This window comes from Drosophila miranda (assembly GCF_003369915.1).
Source record: "Drosophila miranda strain MSH22 chromosome Y unlocalized genomic scaffold, D.miranda_PacBio2.1 Contig_Y1_pilon, whole genome shotgun sequence".
Lineage (NCBI taxonomy): Eukaryota > Metazoa > Arthropoda > Insecta > Diptera > Drosophilidae > Drosophila > Drosophila miranda.
In genome coordinates, this window is record NW_022881603.1 from 23,007,430 (window position 1) to 23,026,020 (window position 18,591).

The 18,591-nt window shown below is 47.8% G+C and overlaps 2 protein-coding genes and 1 long non-coding RNA gene across 7 annotated transcripts; 2 read left to right on the forward strand and 1 right to left on the reverse strand.

Moving 5' to 3' along the window:
• Positions 1-251: 251 nt before the first annotated feature.
• On the forward strand, positions 252-10,130 carry LOC117190469 (protein sax-3-like). Of its 5 annotated transcripts, none has more exons than XM_033395540.1 (18): positions 252-352; positions 2,703-2,957; positions 3,036-3,157; positions 3,240-3,420; positions 3,496-3,614; positions 3,692-4,145; positions 4,213-4,692; positions 4,755-4,837; positions 4,897-5,057; positions 5,132-5,213; positions 5,276-5,446; positions 5,509-5,601; positions 5,667-5,865; positions 5,923-6,197; positions 6,256-6,556; positions 6,621-6,847; positions 6,907-7,238; positions 7,304-10,130. In XM_033395540.1, the coding sequence occupies exons 2-18, from the start codon at positions 2,798-2,800 to the stop codon at positions 8,058-8,060; spliced, it is 4,197 nt and encodes a 1,398-aa protein (XP_033251431.1). In that variant the 5' UTR covers positions 252-352; positions 2,703-2,797; the 3' UTR covers positions 8,061-10,130. The 5 variants fall into 5 exon arrangements, with proteins under 5 accessions (XP_033251431.1, XP_033251434.1, XP_033251435.1 ...); XM_033395543.1 differs by having other exon boundaries at positions 7,328-10,130; XM_033395544.1 differs by having other exon boundaries at positions 7,331-10,130.
• On the reverse strand, positions 1,459-1,847 carry LOC117190470. The gene is made up of 2 exons (XR_004473699.1): positions 1,608-1,847; positions 1,459-1,537 (listed from the first exon to the last, which is right to left on the reverse strand). It is a non-coding gene; the product is annotated as an uncharacterized LOC117190470 (long non-coding RNA).
• Positions 10,131-14,265: 4,135 nt separating the features above from the next.
• On the forward strand, positions 14,266-17,004 carry LOC117190764 (F-box/LRR-repeat protein 14-like). The gene has a single exon (XM_033395826.1). The coding sequence runs from the start codon at positions 14,698-14,700 to the stop codon at positions 16,285-16,287; it is 1,590 nt and encodes a 529-aa protein (XP_033251717.1). The 5' UTR covers positions 14,266-14,697; the 3' UTR covers positions 16,288-17,004.
• Positions 17,005-18,591: the final 1,587 nt, after the last annotated feature.

An 18,591-nucleotide genomic window follows, 5' to 3' on the forward strand; every position in this document is an offset into this window, starting at 1 on the left:
GACTGTATGTTTCGCTACTAATGCAACGCAAAAATAAGCTGTTGTTTTTAATGGGCTCTTAAAAAGGGTATGGACAATAGGCAAAAAAAGCCAAGGTTAATTACAAGGTTCGTACCAACCTTACCTCGCGTGTGGGACAGTATATTCAGAAAGTAGGTAGGATTTTACCTTGCATGCATTTTCTGGGCCGTTTTGTGTATTGTCCATACCCTCTTTTTTCCTGCCTTTATGTAGCAAATGTGTAGTTGTCGTGTAGTTGCCATTTAAACGCATGTAGCAACAAACGCGACTTGATATATTGATATTGTCATTAAATAGGCAGAAAAAGTTAATTCCTGGCTAATAAGTTTAAGTAAGTGTAGTGCACTAGAGGCGAGACCCATCAAGGAGGACAAAATATCTGCAGCAAGGCTCCCTGTTGGGGTGTAAATTCCAGATGCAGTTTTTTACAGCCCGAGGAGACGGGAGTGTGAGCTATAGATACAACACTGTTATAGATACAACAACAACGCTGTAACGGGATGGAACGGGAACGAGGGAACAGCCAGCAGTGATGGCAGGAGGGGAGAGTTGTTGTAATAGGAGAGAGGGGGGCAGCATGTTCTTGTTCTTGTAAAATTACCCAAAAGAAATTTCGTTCGGGAAATGTGGAAAATGTGCGCGTGCTGAGAAACAACCCCGAAAAAGAAGCGGCAATGAAAACGGAAAGAGAGGCCAATCGACAAATATGTAAATATCATTCAGGAAAGCTGAAAAATAAAACTAAAGCGTAAAATAAATAGAAAAAAAGCAACTATAAAACGTTATAAAGTGTGAGAATCGGAATCAAATGAAATCGATTTCCAAATCAGAATTTGGATTGTAAATTTTCGTCGCTGCCTGTCTGACGCCGCCTAAGAGATAAACACAAAGAGAGAGATAAATATAGAAATAAAATTAATGGAAAAGCATAGACATATGTAGGTAGGAGTATACAATGTATACATGTACATATGCATATGTATGTTTTATTGGTTGTGCGTGTGTATTGTGTGTAAGCAAAGACTATACATACCCTCTAGTACCAGGCAACTAGTTCCGCACTGGTGCCGCACTAGCTACCATTCTCACCTCCCTGGTTCCAGATCGATTACCCGCAATGTATTTCAGCGGAGAATTTAACACATGCATGTCCTAGGGCGGAACCACCCCTGGTTCTCGCTCGATTACCCTTCGATTACCCGTAGCTAGTTGCCAGTAGAAAGCCAGCAACTAGTTCCCCACTCGACTACCCTTCGATTACCTGTAGCTAGCTCTGACCTAGTTACCAGTAGCTAGTTCCGAACTGACTATTGGTAGTAGTCAATCTGGCAGTCTGGAATAATACAAAAATAAAAACACAATGTCTTTCATTATAACGAATCATTTTTAATTATATGATGCTTAGCCTACTCCTGGTTTTTGGCAAGACACTTCTTCTTAAACACCCTTTTCTTCATCCTTTGCATTGCCTTCCGCACAGTGTTTTCGGGGGGCTCATCGCCAGGCGGAATACATTCTGTAATTAATATTTGTTTTAATTTATATGAAAAATTTTTAAATCTCTAGAAGTGTAAATGGTATTTTACCTAGCAAAGCTGCAAAAAATTCTTTGTGGGTCCTAAGGGCCTTCTTCCCTTACGTTATAGGCTAGAACAATTTCCTCACTCAAAATAAAGTTTAACCCGCTCAAAACGCCAGCTGGCTGGAGAATCGATTTCATTGCTGTTATCTGTTATCTTTCCTGCACAACGCTAACTTTGCAATGTTAGCTTCCCTTTCACTCTTACGGAGTCTACGCAAATGCCTTTTGCTCATCATTTTATTTGAAATATGTATATAATATATATTATAATGTATATTATAATATTATTATGTTTATATTAATTTGATTTATTTATTAATTCTTTTCCACTTTTTTAATAAATGTTTACACAAAAGACTCTTCCAGCGATTAGATGTTGTACAGAAGTGAACAAAATCAACGCATAAAGCAAACGAGGAAAACAAATGCATTTTGTTTGTGTAAATTCTTGTCTCTTTCATTCCACGAGCGCAACTACAGTAAAATATCACGATTAACTTACCATTTCGGTGCTTATTGCATGTCGTGGATCGGTAAAAACTAGCTGAGTGGGCACTGTAACTCCACGGAATTGCGGTTATTTGCCGCCTTCAAAAACAAACCGAAGGCGGCTTCGTTTTTGGGTTCTTTTTAGACTGGTCCGCGTTCGCTTCCCGCGTAACTAGTTGCAGAACTAGTACATTGTAGTCGACGAAGGCCTGGTCCGCGTTCGCTTCCCGCGTAACTAGTTGCGTAGCTAGTTGCGCGGTAAACAGCGCAGAACTAGTTCGAGAGGGGTCAATTGACCCCTTTGGTTCTACAGGGTTGTATTACATAGTCTTTGGTGTAAGTGAGTGAGTGCTTATCTCGGCAGGGAAATGTGAATGGAATTGGAGCAGCAGAGGAAGAATAATTTCGGAAGATAAAAACCGAAACGAATCGAAAGGTAAACCCTTGTAATGCTTTAGGGGGTTTTGCGACGCCACGCCACGCCTGCCTTCCGTGCACACCCACCAAACATTCCCATGTCCATGTGTATCCCCAATGTGCTCTTGTAAGCCTGGCCAAACTAACAGCTGCCCACATTTCATACTCCTCTACATTGCGTTTCGCATCGCAGGCTATACACACAACTAAAATGGTTGTCGCCAGTTCTCGCATCATCTACTACGCAATATAAGTACTCTCCACGCACTGTCGCTGTCACCGTATCCTATGCATCGATCACATCGTCTCAGCATCGCCATCACCTGGAGCACGAGCACTAACTCTCCTCATCCAACATCATCCAGAATAAACCTGTGGGGCAGCAGGGGGAGTAGGATGATACTTCTTCTGCTGCTGCTCGGCCTGGTTACGCCGCCGTCAGCCAGAGGTAAACTCGAGGGCGAAAGCCCAGTCCAGTTCCCTCATTTCCAGCTCACAAATCTCTTGGATTCCCCTCCAATTGCAGCCCAATATCAGTCGCCCCGCATTATCGAACATCCCACCGATTTGGTGGTGAAGAAGAATGAGCCAGCGACACTCAATTGCAAGGTGGAAGGCAAGCCCGAGCCCACCATTGAGTGGTTCAAGGTAGGACGGATGGCAGCGGACAAGCTATTCAGTGGCTTTAAGTTCTCTCTCAACTTTCTCCTTTTTTGCTTTCTCTCGTTAGGACGGCGAACCCGTCAGCACCAATGAGAAGAAGTCGCATCGCGTCCAGTTCAAGGATGGCGCCCTGTTCTTCTACCGCACGATGCAGAGCAAGAAGGAGCAGGACGGCGGCGAGTACTGGTGTGTGGCCAAGAACCGTGTGGGCCAGGCCGTTAGTCGACATGCCTCGCTCCAAATAGCTGGTAGGTCCAATCAACTCTCGACAACTTGTCTGCCCACACACTAATCTCTTGTGCTTGTGCTCTTTTTTCTGCCAGTGCTGCGCGACGATTTTCGCGTGGAGCCCAAAGACACGCGCGTGGCCAAAGGCGAGACAGCTCTGCTCGAGTGTGGGCCGCCCAAAGGCATTCCAGAGCCAACTCTCATTTGGATGAAGGTAAGACCCAGACGACAATCACTTAAATCAGCCAGCAATTCATATATTAATCCGCTCCCCTTTCTCTGCTCACATAGGATGGCGTCCCCTTGGATGACCTGAAAGCCATGTCGTTTGGCGCCAGCTCTCGCGTGAGGATTGTTGATGGTGGTAATCTGCTAATCAGTAATGTGGAGCCCATCGATGAGGGCAACTACAAGTGCCTTGCCCAAAATCTGGTTGGCAGCCGGGAGTCCAGCTACGCGAAGCTGATTGTACAGGTCAAGCCATACTTCATGAAAGAGCCCAAGGATCAGGTGATGCTGAACGGCCAGACAGCCACCTTCCACTGCTCCGTGGGCGGCGATCCGCCGCCAAAGGTCCTGTGGAAGAAGGAGGAGGGAAACATACCCGTGTCTCGGGCCCGAATCCTGCACGACGAGAAGAGCCTGGAGCTCAGCAACATTACACCTAGTGATGAGGGTACCTATGTCTGCGAGGCGCACAACAATGTGGGTCAGATCAGCGCCAGAGCCTCGCTCACCGTGCACGGTAGGATTTAAATCTGTTCATTGGGTCAAAAAACCTCTTTTATCTATGGTTTCCTTCGATCCATTAGCTCCTCCAAACTTTACCAGAAAGCCAAGCAACAAGAAAGTGGGCCTCAATGGCGCTGTCCAGTTTCCTTGCATGGCCTCTGGCAACCCTCCGCCTTCTGTGTTCTGGACCAAAGAAGGTGTGTCCACGCTGATGTTCCCGAACAGTTCTCACGGCCGGCAGCAGATCTCGTCGGAAGGAACGCTCCAGATCAGCGATGTCCAGCAGGATGACGAAGGCTTCTACGTTTGCTCCGTATTCAGTGTCGTAGACTCCTCCACAGTGCGCATCTTCCTTCAGGTCAGCTCGGTAGACGAACGTCCGCCGCCCATCATCCAAATAGGGCCCACCAATCAGACGTTGCCCAAAGGAGCTGTGGCGACACTGCCCTGCCGTGCCACTGGCACTCCCAATCCCCGCATTAAATGGTTCCACAACGGGTATGCCGTGCAGCCAGGCAATCGGCACAGCATCATCCAGGGCAGCTCTCTTAGAGTCGATGGTGAGTGATAGTCGCTATCCCCATTCTAAGAGATATAAATAAAGTATCTTCGATCCTTGCAGATCTGCAACTGAGTGACACTGGTCTCTATACATGCACTGCCTCCTCGGAACGTGGCGAGACCTCCTGGTCAGCAACGCTTACAGTGAGTTTAAGCTTGAAAGTTGCCCTTGCACCTGACACACAATTGATTTCATTTGCTAGGTTGAAAAGTCCGGCGCAACTTCAATGCATCGCGCTGCTGATCGCAGCACGTATCCGGCTCCACCTGGCACACCCAAAGTACTGAATGCCAGTCGCAGTAGTATCTCCCTGCGATGGGCCAAGAGCCAAGAGAAGCCAGGCGCCGTGGGGCCGATTATTGGGTAAGATTTTGGCAGATTATTCCAGTGTGGATTCTTTATAAAAGTGTCTCTCTTTCTCTCTCTCTCTCACACAGCTACACTGTGGAGTACTTTAGTCCGGATCTGCAAACTGGTTGGATTGTGGCTGCTCATCGTGTGGCCGATACTCAAGTCACTGTATGTTTTCCCTCAAATAAAAACTCCTTTCGATGACTAAAACCTGAATTTTTCCTCTGCAGATATCCGATTTGACGCCCGCCACTTCGTATGTCTTCCTGGTGAGGGCGGAAAACACCCAAGGGGTGTCTGTACCATCGGGCCTATCGAATGCCATCAAAACTATTGGCGAAGACTTCGATGCGGCTTCGGCCAATGAATTGTCGGCAGCTCGAAATCTGCTCACCAGAAAGGTAAGTTTTAGAAGTTCCGTTAAGGATTTAAAACTCCGACTAACTCTTTGTTTCATATGCAGTCTGTGGAGCTGATAGATGCCTCGGCCATCAATGCCAGTGCCGTGCGTCTCGATTGGATGCTGCATGTGAGCGCGGATGAGAAATATGTGGAGGTATGTACTATATACTATTGTGTGGTGTATAACTCAGCTAATTCTTCTTTTCGATCTATTTTCAGGGCCTGCGCATTCACTACAGAGATACAAATTCGCACTCGGCGCAGTACCATTCCTTAACTGTCATGGATGCCTCGGTCGAGTCGTTTGTGGTGGGGAGTCTAAGGAAGTACACCAAATACGAGTTTTTCCTGACGCCCTTCTTTGAGACAATCGAAGGACAGCCCAGCAACTCGAAGGTGGCCCTCACCTACGAAGATGGTAAGCTTTCCCATTCAACGATCAAGCTCCCACTAATTTTTTCGCTCTTCCTCTTAGTTCCCTCTGCTCCGCCAGATAATATACAAATCGGGATGTATAACCAAACAGCTGGATGGGTACGCTGGACGCCGCCCCCTGCCCAGCACCATAATGGCAATCTGTATGGCTACAAAATCGAGGTGAGCGCGGGCAACACCATGAAGGTGCTGGCCAACATGACGCTCAATTCCACCACCACATCGGTGCTGCTGAACAATCTGACCACCGGAGCCGTCTACAGTGTGCTTCTAAACTGCTTTACCAAGGCAGGCGATGGGCCCTACTCCAAGCCGGTAAGTGAAAACATTGGTCTCAGAGTTGTATTCTTCTCCTAATCTCGTGTTTTTTCAGATCTCTCTCTTCATGGATCCTGCACACCATGTGCACCCACCGCGGGCTCATCCCAGCGGGACTCACGATGTCCTGCATCAGGAGGGTCAGGACTTAACCTACCACAACGGAATGGGTGATATTCATCCCAACAGCGACACCCATCACACCACACACAGGACGTCCTCGGACTATCTGCCTGGAATCTGGCTAATGGTTGTGATTGTCATCATACTCTTAGGAGTGGTCTTTTCCGCTGCCATAGCCATGGTTTACTTCAAGCGGAGACATCAGATGACCAAGGATCTGGGCCACCTAAGTGGTAAGTGAAATGGATAGACTTCTGATTACAGACTCCTCTCATTCACATTTCCCTCCATTTCCAGTTGTTAGCGACAACGAAATCACTGCCCTGAATATCAACAGCAAGGAAAGTTTGTGGATTGATCGCAACTGGCGTCCGACCGACACTGATAAGGACTCGGGACTGAGCGAGTCCAAGCTGCTGTCCCATGTCAACAGCAGCCAGTCCAACTACAACAACTCCGATGGAGGAACCGACTATGCCGAATTGGATACCCGCAACCTAACCACGTTCTACAACTGCCGCAAGGTGAGTTCCATCTTAGATATTGAAGATTGACCATCTAATCCGTTTACATTCTTTGTCAGAGCCCCGATAATCCCACTCCCTATGCTACCACAATGATCATTGGCACCGCTTCAGGTGAGACCTGCACCAAACCCACTTCCCTGAGTACCGACAAGGATTCGGGCACACATTCCCCCTATTCGGATGCCTTTGCTGGACAGGGAGCGGTTGCTCCCGTTTCAAAATCTAACTATCTGCAATATCCAGTGGAGACCATTAACTGGTCCCAGTTCTTGCCACCACCGCCGGAGCACCCGCCACCATCATCCATCTATGGCTACGCTCAGGGCTCGCCGGAGTCCTCGCGTAAGAGCTCCAAGAGCGGAGGCTCTGGCATTTCCACAAACCAAAGGTAAGAGCCGCATGACCAGACATAAAATCGATCACTCCTCACCCAGACATCACCCTTTAATGCAGCATCCTGAACGCCTCCATTCACAGCAGCTCTTCCGGTGGTTTCTCAGCCTGGGGCGTTTCTCCACAATACGCACCCGGCTGTCCACCAGGGAACGTATACAGCAATCCCCTGTCATCTGTGGGCGGCTCCCAGAATCGTTACCAGATCACGCCCAACAACCAGCACCCGCCCCAGCTGCCGGCCTATTTTGCCACCGCGGCACCTGGCGGAGGTCCCCCCACGCATATTCAGTTCCCCACTCATCGCCATGCTGGCAGCGAGTACCAGGCGGGCCTGAATGCATCACACTGCGCCCAGAATCGATCCTGCAACAGCTGTGATGCCCTGGCCTCACCCATGCAGCCACCGCCGCCGGCTCCGGCTTCGGAAGGCTGGTACCAGCCGGTTGTACCTCATCCACAGGGACATCCAATGCAGCCGACAACCTCCAGTCACCAGATCTACCAGTGCTCCTCCGAGTGCTCGGACCACTCCCGAGCCTCGCACAGCCATAAGCGGCAGCTGCATGCGGAGGATCACACCAGTGGCAAGCGCTCTGGCCACCGTCGTCACGCCAACACCCAACTGGTGCAGCCCTGCCTAGAGAGCGAGAACGAGAACATGCTGGTAGACTACGAGTTGCGCGAGCGCACATACACCAGCGACTGCTGCAATAGCTCCCGGGAGGGCGACACCTGCTCCTGCAGCGAGGGCTCCTGTCTGTACGCCGAGGCAGGCGAGCCGGCTCCCCGCCACATGACTGCTAAGAATACTTAAAGCGGAACTAGCTGACGCCTTCCTTCCCAACGAGTCATCATGGGGAGACGGTGTGACGAGGCAGAGCCATTCCCCGATGATGGTTTAGTATTAAATAGCATCTAGTCTAACTTTTCATTCATATCGAACTTAGCCAGCGGTTAGGCCCCAGTCCTCGAGCCTGGGGAAAGCCGCTTGGACAAACTCAAAGTTTCTGCGCCATAATTTCCCACTAATATCGAATACGACTACGAACCATGGAATCAAATACGTACGACTGCCACAACAGACACACGCACTCATCATATACAACCACAATCATGGGGGCATTGTGCAGCTTTAGCAATTACGAAATTTCCATTACTACATCCATACAGCCTAGACATTCATAGACAAGCACAATGCTCCCCAGCATCGCCCCCCTCCTAGCACCCAAAAATTTCCTTCATGAAAAACAGAAAGATAGATACGAGTACTGTACGATAGATATTGCTTCAGATAGGGATAAGCGCATGGGCTTGCCTTCAATATAGAGTTCAGAGCCCAACTCAGTGTGAACAGATCTTCAAGAAATACGTAGTCAAGAGAACTTATTGAGCAATTTAAACAGATCAGGCCATAGAAAGTACACTGAGAAAACTGAGCAAGGGCTCGAGTATGTAGTTAGAACCAGAGTGCATATGATTAGATATACATATGTTAAGCATTTTTTTGGTCCTAGTCATAGGCTTGATGCGAATACGTTAACGATACTGACTACAATATAGTATGTACTTGTATTCAAAACTCTTTCATATCTACGATCTCAATCGAATACTTGTCTCCGCCTCGGACTTGTGATGTGGAATGACGGAGGAGAACTAGTGACGAGTGACGAGGGAGACAAGTGAGACGGCAGTTGCAATGTTTAATGGTTAGTGCTTTTCTATAAAAAGATAAATATATTATACTTCACAAATACGGTGGTGACTTGTGACCCAGTGAATATACATATAGATATATATATACATACTGAACTACATACACACGACTACTTACATAGCATTTAGCCAAGTTTAGGACCTGCACACGGCTAACCGAGCTACTCCCCAGTTGTCCGTTACGTTTTCCAGTGTCCGCTGTGCAGATCCCCTCCACGACATACATTTTCTACAATCTTGCATTTTGAAAAAAGTAAAAGTCTAAAATGTACCTGTGATATACCCCCATTATAGTATTTTAAACCCATTTTATTTTTTAGTTATCTATGCCTTTTTGATTTCGATTTGAGTATTTCGTTTATTTCGTTCGAACAACGAGAAATGTTTGTTGGAAAACCCGCACGCAGACGAACAGACAGATTGATAGACGTTGGTGAGGTTTTGGGAGGTTTTTGGGAGAATATATAGCATAATTTAGAACTTAGACACGTACCACATTTGAAATGCAAAATGGATAATACGAAAATCATCAAATCGAAGCCAAGAGAAATGCTCAGGACTTCGGCTGGCCAGAGAGGCCCGAACACTTTTCGAAGAACCTAAACGCGTGAGCTGAATGGAGATCGGAATATGGCGGGATGGTTAGGGCTGACGGAAAAGTGTTTAGAGCCGAGTGGAATTGGATATGACGGATATCCATTTGGACTTAAGTCACCGAAACGTTTAAATTATACTACACACACACACCCACAAACACACACACATGCATTACTTATAGCTATAGAGATCATATAGCACCTAGAACCGCGCATGTATCAAATCAAATCAAAATATACTATAGCATACACACCCCACACAAATCCAATTCCTTGCTAGCCGGCCAGGATCGGCGAGGCATGTACATATATATTACATACATATATACAAATACTCCTATACGTTATATCGAATCCAACTTGCTTTGAGTTGTACTGCCCTTCCGTAGCCATATTTAGAGACGAAGCATAGTTGGGTCTGGGTTTTAATAATTATCATCTAGATTCTAGAGTATTTTAAAGTCATAGCGTAAACGAATTTTAGGAACGAACGTAACCCTCATCAGAAATCGAGGTCGAAGCGAAAGCGACATTTAATTTTACTGCGTACTGCCATAAACGAACTCTTCTAAATGCAAAACACACACAACTGAAATATACTTAACATATAAATACGAGTATATCTAGATATATATATATAGCATTTAAAATTACATAAACATTAAAGGAACATTTTACATATACATACATATATGGGGATATATATTTAGTTTTTAGAACTTCTTGTACTTACAGCAATACTAGTTCCTGGAAGTCGACTTAATTATACCCGATACTCAAAATGAGTATTGGGGTATATTAGATTTGTGGTAAAAGTGGATGTGTGTAACGTCCAGAAGGAATCGTTTCCGACCCCATAAAGTATATATATTCTTGATCAGCATCAATAGCCGAGTCGATTGAGTAGTGTCTGTCTGTCCGTCCGTCCGTCTGTCCGTCCGTCCGTCTGTCCGTCTGTCCGTCCCCTTCAGCGCCTAGTGCTTAAAGAGAGACAGAGCGAGAAAGAATGAAATTGTTTTCTTGATTCTGGCTATAATAATTATACGATCCAATTCAGATTCTGCAGTCTAAAAGATATGGTCATTCTCTACGATTCTGCGTTTTTGGTTTTCTCGTATCATTAAAATTGTGGATGCCACAGATTTTCGTCCTTTGTGGGGGCGGAAGTGGGCGGGGCAAAGTTTTGAAATATTCTTGTAGCAGTGACATCACAGAAGTCTGGATCCAAAACATTGTTGCTCTAGCTCTTATAGTCTTTGAGCACTAGGCGCTGAAGGGGACGGACAGACGGACGGACGGACAGACAGACAGGGCTCAATCGACTCGGCTATTGATGCGGATCAAGAATATATATACTTTATGGGGTCGGAAACGATTCCTTCTGGACGTTACACACATCCATTTTCACCACAAATCTAATATACCCCAATACTAATTTTGAGTATCGGGTATAAAAATACACATATGTATGTATCCCAAAGGATGAAATATCCCATTCCTAACAGCAACATTACAGAATTTGACCATGTTTTCTTTAATCAGGTGCAATAAAGTTCTTAAGTCGGAGAACCTAGCCAACAAATGCAACATGCAACATTTATGTCAGCCATCTGCAGATGTTCAAGTGATAGATACACGTATCTAGAATCTGATATCCGTAGGCAAGACGAGTAGCTATACAGCTGGAATCTTCTGGGCTGGCCCAAGCCTCAAGCTTGCTGCGTGGGCCTCCCCTCTCTAGTCATCTGCCCACAGCCAGCCCTGGCCCAGCCCTGCCGCAGTTGCGTCTGCGTGTTGCACCTTTTCCGCAGTTGCCGCTGTTGCCTCTACCTGTGTTGCTCTGCGACCGCTTTAATGATGATCATAGTACGCAAAACGCAACGCAAAAAACAGAGAAGATGACGAAGGAGATGCAGCCGAACACCAATCGATTATTATATGTGCCGCACTATATTTCAGTCGGAGGCAGTGGCATTGTGGCTGAAACGAGGGATTGAGCCAGAGTTCCAGCGAAGAGATTATTTGTATTTGCCCTGCCAGATAGCCAGACACGTCGAAAGAGTGATAGTGGGCGATTGGCCCTTTTGGGCCAAACCGGTTGGACAGGTAGCGCTGGAAAAGTTGTACGCACGCCTTGCCCTTCTTGGTCTTCGTCTGCGGCATCCTCCTGCTCCTCGCCAGGATAATGTCTGTACGAGCACGGAATCCGGGTAGAGGTTGGCATCAGCATGGGCCTAGGAGTGCTATTCCTTTTACCGTTCCCTCTTCAGTCAGGTTTCTGGTGCGTGTCGTCTCTTTCTTTCTCTCTGCATGTGCGTGCGGGAGTGCGGGTGCAGGTAGCGACACAGATTTCTACAACGCCCCTACCCCTACTCTTATCACAACCCTACTGGTTGTCCTAGTCCTCGTCTTAGTCCCTTTTTTTAGAAGGCAAAGAAGACGATGTCGACTCTGGTGGCGGCGTTTTCCATTTATTGGTCCCAGAAAATGTTCGTCTCTGTGTGTTTGTGTGCGAGAGGGAATGTGCATCGCTTTCCTAGTATCAATAACAATGCATTCCCGCTGTTGTTGTTCCATACGCTGGATTTTGTGCATCATCCCAAATCCCAAACGACGAAGGCCTGCCCCTGCTTACGCTTGTGCCTGTATATGTGCTGTGCGAGGCAACATTTTTTGGAGTTATCGTTAATATTTTCTTGGAAACCGGGATTGTATTGTTGCGCTCGCAGGTAGCGAACAGCGATCGCACACACAGATACACACAGCCACACACAAATACAGAGGCAGCTAAAGAGGCAAGACAGGTACCTGGTCGACTTCGAAATGCAACAGCGGCAGAAACAAATGCGTCGGAGTTGAACACAATCTGAGGACCAGACCCGACCATAGAGTCAGACCAGGGCCAAAATCAAGATGAATCCAAGCCAGGTCTAGCATTCAGCTCGGTCTCTCTCTCAATCTTGGAATCTATCTCTCTAGCAGAGACTCTCGCTCTCAAACGCTTGCCTTTTTCAGTGCTGACAAAATTGGCAAGCCATAAAATATAGATTTTTTTTCTCGTTGAGCAATACGTCCATTAAGAATTTTATAAAAGTATGTGGTTATAACTCATGTTGTTTTTTATACCCGATACTCAAAATGAGTATTGGGGTATATTAGATTTGTGGTAAAAGTGGATGTGTGTAACGTCCAGAAGAAATCGTTTCCGACCCCATAAAGTATATATATTCTTGATCAGCATCAATAGCCGAGTCGATTGAGCCCTGTCTGTCTGTCCGTCTGTCCGTCCGTCCGTCCGTCCGTCCGTCCCCTTCAGCGCCTAGTGCTCAAAGACTATAAAAGCTAGAGCAACGATGTTTTGGATCCAGACTTCTGTGATATGTCACTGCTACAAAAATATTTCAAAACTTCGCCCCGCCCACTTCCGCCCCCCACAAAGGACGAAAATCTGTGGCATCCACATTTTTAAAGATACGATAAAACCAAAAACGCAGAATCGTAGAGGATGACTATATGTTCTAGAGTGTAAAATCTCAACCAGATCGTATAATTATTATAGCCAGAATCAAGAAAACAATTTCATTCTTTCTCGCACTGTCTCTCTCTAACACACAGGTTTCATGGTCGGTTTTGCCATTTGCAAGATATGAGTTCAAGGATCTCAGAACCTATAAGAGCCAGAGCAACCAAATTTGGTATCATCACTCCTGTGATATCGGACCTTGACCGTTTCGTGTCCAAATTTCTCCACACCCCCTTCCGCCCCCGCAAAACTACGAAAATCTGGGGCATCCACAAATCTCAGAGACTATTAAGGCTAGAGTAACCAAATTTGGTATCCGCACTTCTGTTAGTTCTCACTATAAAACGTATATCTCAGAATATTGCAGATTCGAGAAAACTAAAAACGCAGAATCATAGATAATGACCATATCTATCAGATTGCTGAATCTGGATCAGATCGGATCATTTTTATACTCAAAAGGAACAAATCAATTTGCACTGGCTACGCAGCGCCCGACGTCACGCTCAGACTGATTTTCTGTCTCTCTCGCACGCACTCTTTGTCGCGTCGTTTAATATTAGCGGCGTCTGCCGGAGGAGAGCCATACTGACTAAGTATCGGGTATAACTGTAGAGTTGCGGTGTCCGCAGCAACTCACAACGTTCCTCTCGTTTGTTATATGTTGTCAGATTTGACTGAACTTTTCTGATTTTTCAAACTTGTTCTATAGTCCTATCTAAATAATTATGATGTTAAGGTTTCTCATCTGTTATTTCCTTTTAGCTGTTCAAGATTAACATTTTCGCTACTATTGGAATAAGTTAATTGGCAGAACTAAGTTGAAATTGCTCTAAAATATGTATTATGAACATGTTTGAAGAAACATAGCACATGATGATATTCCACATCAATCTTATTGAATCCCTTATGTAATGCTTATAATTTCCAAATACTATACAAAGTTGCCACAAAATCTAGCCGAAAACAAGCCAAATATCACAAAAACCTCCACTGCCTCTCAATTCAGCTTCAGACCGAGAGACTGAGAGAGAGAGCGCACTGCTCTACCTGCTTTGAGCACTGTCAGCCATTGCTGAATTCGACTGCCTGCTCACACAGATACTCGGCTCGCACACACACACGCGCACATAGGGGAATCTATCTCTCTGTCGTTTTACTATAAGCAACGCTGCTGCGGCCAAAGCGAGCGTAGTTTTTCTCTCAACGTCGTCCGGTTAGGTTGCGCGCGTCTTGGATCTCTCGAACACTAACGACATTTGGATTTACCCACTATCCAAGCCAAGCCAAAGGCCCCCCAAGTGCTACAGTCAGAGTGCAAGAGTCGCAAGCCAGAGTGCAACACGAGTGAATCAGTATCAGTATAAACAGAACCAGAATAATCTCGCGGACATCCCAGTTCCAGGCCCAGTGCAACCTAAGAACATCTTTCGTACCATTTTCCCCTTGAAACTGTCTCGTACCGAATAAAATGCGACGTATATAAGACGCATCTACGTAGTGAACCCGTCATAATATAACCTTCTATACAGCCACAAAGCAAAGAGTCTCCTGCAGACAGAGTAATCAGCGAAATAGCTAGAGGAAGAGAAAGAGGTAGCAGCAGGACGCCGAGGAGCATGGCCGCCAACACAGAGCTTCTGCCCTTCCACCATCAGACGACCAATTCCCTGCAGACGGCGGCTGCGCTTACCAACTATCATGGCGGCGGAGGCAGCACAGCCGCAGCGAGTGGAGCCGCTCCCAGTGGAGCTAATGGCGCCCCCGTGTGGGGCATGGACGAAGTCTACCCACAGACTGAGCTACCCGGCCTCACACGCAGCGCCCACCACCTGCTGCGCTTCACGCCCTACGCATTGCACCACCGCCCGCAGCTGCAGACCCTTCCGCCGGCGCTATACCTGCAACATGCGGCCGCGGCCGCAGCCGCTGCTGCAGCGGCAGCAGCCCATGCACAGCACCACCATCACCATCATCACCACCACCAGCACAGACCCGCCTCGCCGGAGAGCCCACCCCCAGTGGAGGGCACGCACATCAGCAACCTCTTCCCGGAGTTGCTCGAGCAGATCTTCGAGCACCTGCCTGTGAGGGATCTGGGCCGTGCGGCCCAAGTGTGCAGCGCCTGGCGGGATGCAGCCTATGCCAAGAGCGTATGGAAGGGGGTTGAGGCCAAGCTGCACCTGAAGCGCTCCAGCCCCAGTCTCTTCAACTGTCTGGTGAGGCGTGGAATCAAGAAGGTGCAGATCCTATCCCTGCGCCGCTCGCTCAAGGATCTGGTGCTGGGTGTGCCGGCCCTGACATCGCTGAACCTCAGCGGATGCTTCAATGTGGCGGACATGAACCTGGGACACGCCTTCAGCGTGGACCTGCCCAACCTAAAGACGCTGGACCTATCGCTCTGCAAACAGATCACGGACACGAGTCTCGGTCGGATCGCACAGCACCTGCGCAACCTGGAGATTCTGGAGCTGGGCGGCTGCTGCAACATCACCAACACCGGCCTCCTGCTGATCGCGTGGGGCCTGAAGAAGTTGCGCCACCTCAACCTGCGCTCCTGCTGGCACATCAGTGACCAGGGCATTGGTCACCTGGCCGGTTTCAGCCGCGAGACGGCCGAAGGCAACCTCCAGTTGGAGCACCTTGGACTGCAGGACTGTCAGCGGCTAAGCGACGAGGCACTAGGGCACGTCGCCCAGGGCCTCACCTCCCTGAAGTCCATCAACCTGAGCTTCTGCGTCTCCGTGACGGACAGCGGATTGAAGCATCTGGCGCGCATGCCCAAGCTGGAGCAGCTGAATCTACGCTCCTGCGACAACATCTCGGACATTGGGATGGCCTACCTCACAGAGGGTGGCAGCGGCATTAACTCCCTGGACGTGAGCTTCTGCGACAAGATCAGCGATCAGGCTCTGACGCACATCGCCCAGGGTCTCTACCGCCTGCGCTCCCTCTCCCTCAACCAGTGCCAGATTACGGACCAGGGCATGGTGAAGATCGCCAAGTCGCTGCAGGAGTTGGAGAACCTTAACATCGGCCAGTGCAGCCGCATCACCGACAAGGGCCTGCAGACGCTCGCCGAGGATCTCACCAACCTCAAGACCATCGATCTCTACGGCTGCACGCAGCTGAGCTCCAAGGGCATCGACATCATCATGAAGCTGCCTAAGCTGCAGAAGCTCAACCTGGGCCTGTGGCTGGTCAGATGATGCGTCCACCATGACTGCAATGCCTGTGCGGAGGCGGAGGCAGCAGAAGCGGCAGCATCGGCGCTCAAGAGGAAGAGCTCCATCACTAATAGCAATCCCAACACGAGTTCCAATACCAATGCTGGTCTGGGCTAGACTTCTGGCGGAGGAGAGACACTTGGAGTGGCCCTGAAGTGTGCGTGTGACTTTCAATCCTACCTACCGATAGCGGATTGCCGCTTGCCGCTTGCGATTGCCCATGCCCATGCCCATTGCCCGTGTGTCCAGTCCAGTCTCGAGAAGTTGCATGTCGTCTGGCTGTGGCACGTAATTATATAGGGAGAGGGGAATGGTAAGGGCTGGCAGGCGGGAAGTCAACTTCGGGGCAGACAAGATACACTGAAAACTCATAGCTTTCGTTTGCCATACCACACGCTGTACTAAATTTTTTCGTACGAATCGAGTAGAACCGGAGTGATGATGGGGAGAGGTGGAGTGTCAGAAAGAGACGTAGAAACAGGCGGAGGCAGAAACAACAACAAAGAGCAAACAATGAAACATACACACAGGCACACTAACACTTAGACACAGCAAAAGCGAAAGAGTGGGAGAGTGAGGTGGAGCGACGGCGGCGTCATGGAGCTTGCTCTGTGTTGTTGTGCCGCTGGTTCCTAAGGGGGGGAGAGCGGTGGGACGAGGCCCCCACTGGCGTCGGCTAACACGCACGCAGCGATAAAACGAGGAGGAACGTTGTGAGTTGCTGCGGACACCGCAACTCTACAGTTATACCCGATACTAAGTCAGTATGGCTCTCCTCCGGCAGACGCCGCTAATATTAAACGACACGACAAAGAGTGCGTGCGAGAGAGACAGAAAATCAGTCTGAGAGTGACGTCGGGCGCTGCGTAGTCAGTGCAAATTGATTTGTTCCTTTGGGCTATAAAAATGATCCGATCTGATCCAGATTCAGCAATCTGATATATATGGTCATTATCTATGATTCTGCGTTTTTAGTTTTCTCGAATCTGCAATATTGTGGATTCAACAGATTTTCGTACTTTGTGGGGGCGGAAGGGGGTGGGGCGAAATTTTGAGATATACGTTTTATAGTCACATCTTAAAGGAGTGTGTGTACCAAATTTGGTTACTCTAGCATTAATAGTCTCTGAGATTTGTGGATGCCTCAGATTTTCGTCCTTTGCGGGGGCGGAAATTTGGCGAAATTTTGACACAAAATGGTCAAGGTCCGATATCACAGGAGTGTGGATACCAAATTTGGTTGCTCTGGCTCTTATAGGTTCTGAGATCCTTGAACTCATATTTTGCAATTGGCAAAACCGACCATGAAACCTGTGTGTTAGAGAGAGACAGAGCGAGAAAGAATGAAATTGTTTTCTTGATTCTGGCTATAATAATTATACGATCTGGTTCAGATTTTGCACTCTAGAAGATATAGTCATCTTCTACGATTCTGCGATTTTTAGTTTTCTCGTATCGTCGAGATTGTGGATGCCACACATTTTCGCCCTTTGTGGGGGCGGAAGTGGGCGGGGCAAAGTTTTGAAATATTCTTGTAGCAGTGACATATCACAGAAGTCTGGAATAAAAAGGAAAAAACAGAAACGAGAGAAAAAAGAAACAACAGCAAAAGCAGCAACAACAACTGCAGCTATGGCCGCCAGCAACAAAGTGCATGGCGATGGAGACGCGCGATAAGCGTCATGAGAGACAAGCAGAGCCGGAGCAGCGCGAGTAAGAGTGATAGGGAGGGAGAGTGCGATGGAGTGGGCAGCGCAGCACATTATAACATAAACACACACACACACACACACACGCACGCAGTATAGAGAGACATGCATATGTATGTGCAATGCAGGCCGCCGTTAAACAGATGCAAATAAATTTAAATAGTTTATTTTAATTCACGCTTCGGCTACAAAAGCCAGCGTCCTCCATTGCCACAGCGACAGCAACAGCAGCAACTGCAACAACAACATAAAGAATGTTCGGCAACGGCAGCTGCCTTGGCTGTGTGTGTGTGGAATGAAGTGTAGGGAGAAGAGAGGTAGGAAGGCAGCTTTAAGCTTTCTGAGACGGGGCTCAACCAAGGTATAATCTGTATAAGGTGAGGCATACCCAGAGCTCAAACTATGATAGTTTCATGCATGATGGTTTCATATATCAGAGGTTCATTAAATAGCAGGTTAAACAGTTGGGCACTCTCTCTCTGACTTCTTAATATAGGCACTTCTGTGACTTCAGGAATACCTCACCTGGAATGACTAATATACTTTGGGTGCAACTTTGACTTCGTTCACTACCGCT

Excerpts from the sequence above, each read along its gene's own strand:
- LOC117190764 (XM_033395826.1), top strand. The coding sequence starts at position 14,698 with ATGGCCGCCAACACAGAGCTTCTGCCCTTCCACCATCAGACGACCAAT.
- LOC117190469 (XM_033395540.1), top strand. The coding sequence starts at position 2,798 with ATGCATCGATCACATCGTCTCAGCATCGCCATCACCTGGAGCACGAGC. Across the intron at positions 5,058-5,131 it reads GCCGTGGGGCCGATTATTGG|CTACACTGTGGAGTACTTTA; the intron begins GTAAGATTTTGG and ends TCTCTCACACAG. Across the intron at positions 5,602-5,666 it reads CGGATGAGAAATATGTGGAG|GGCCTGCGCATTCACTACAG; the intron begins GTATGTACTATA and ends ATCTATTTTCAG.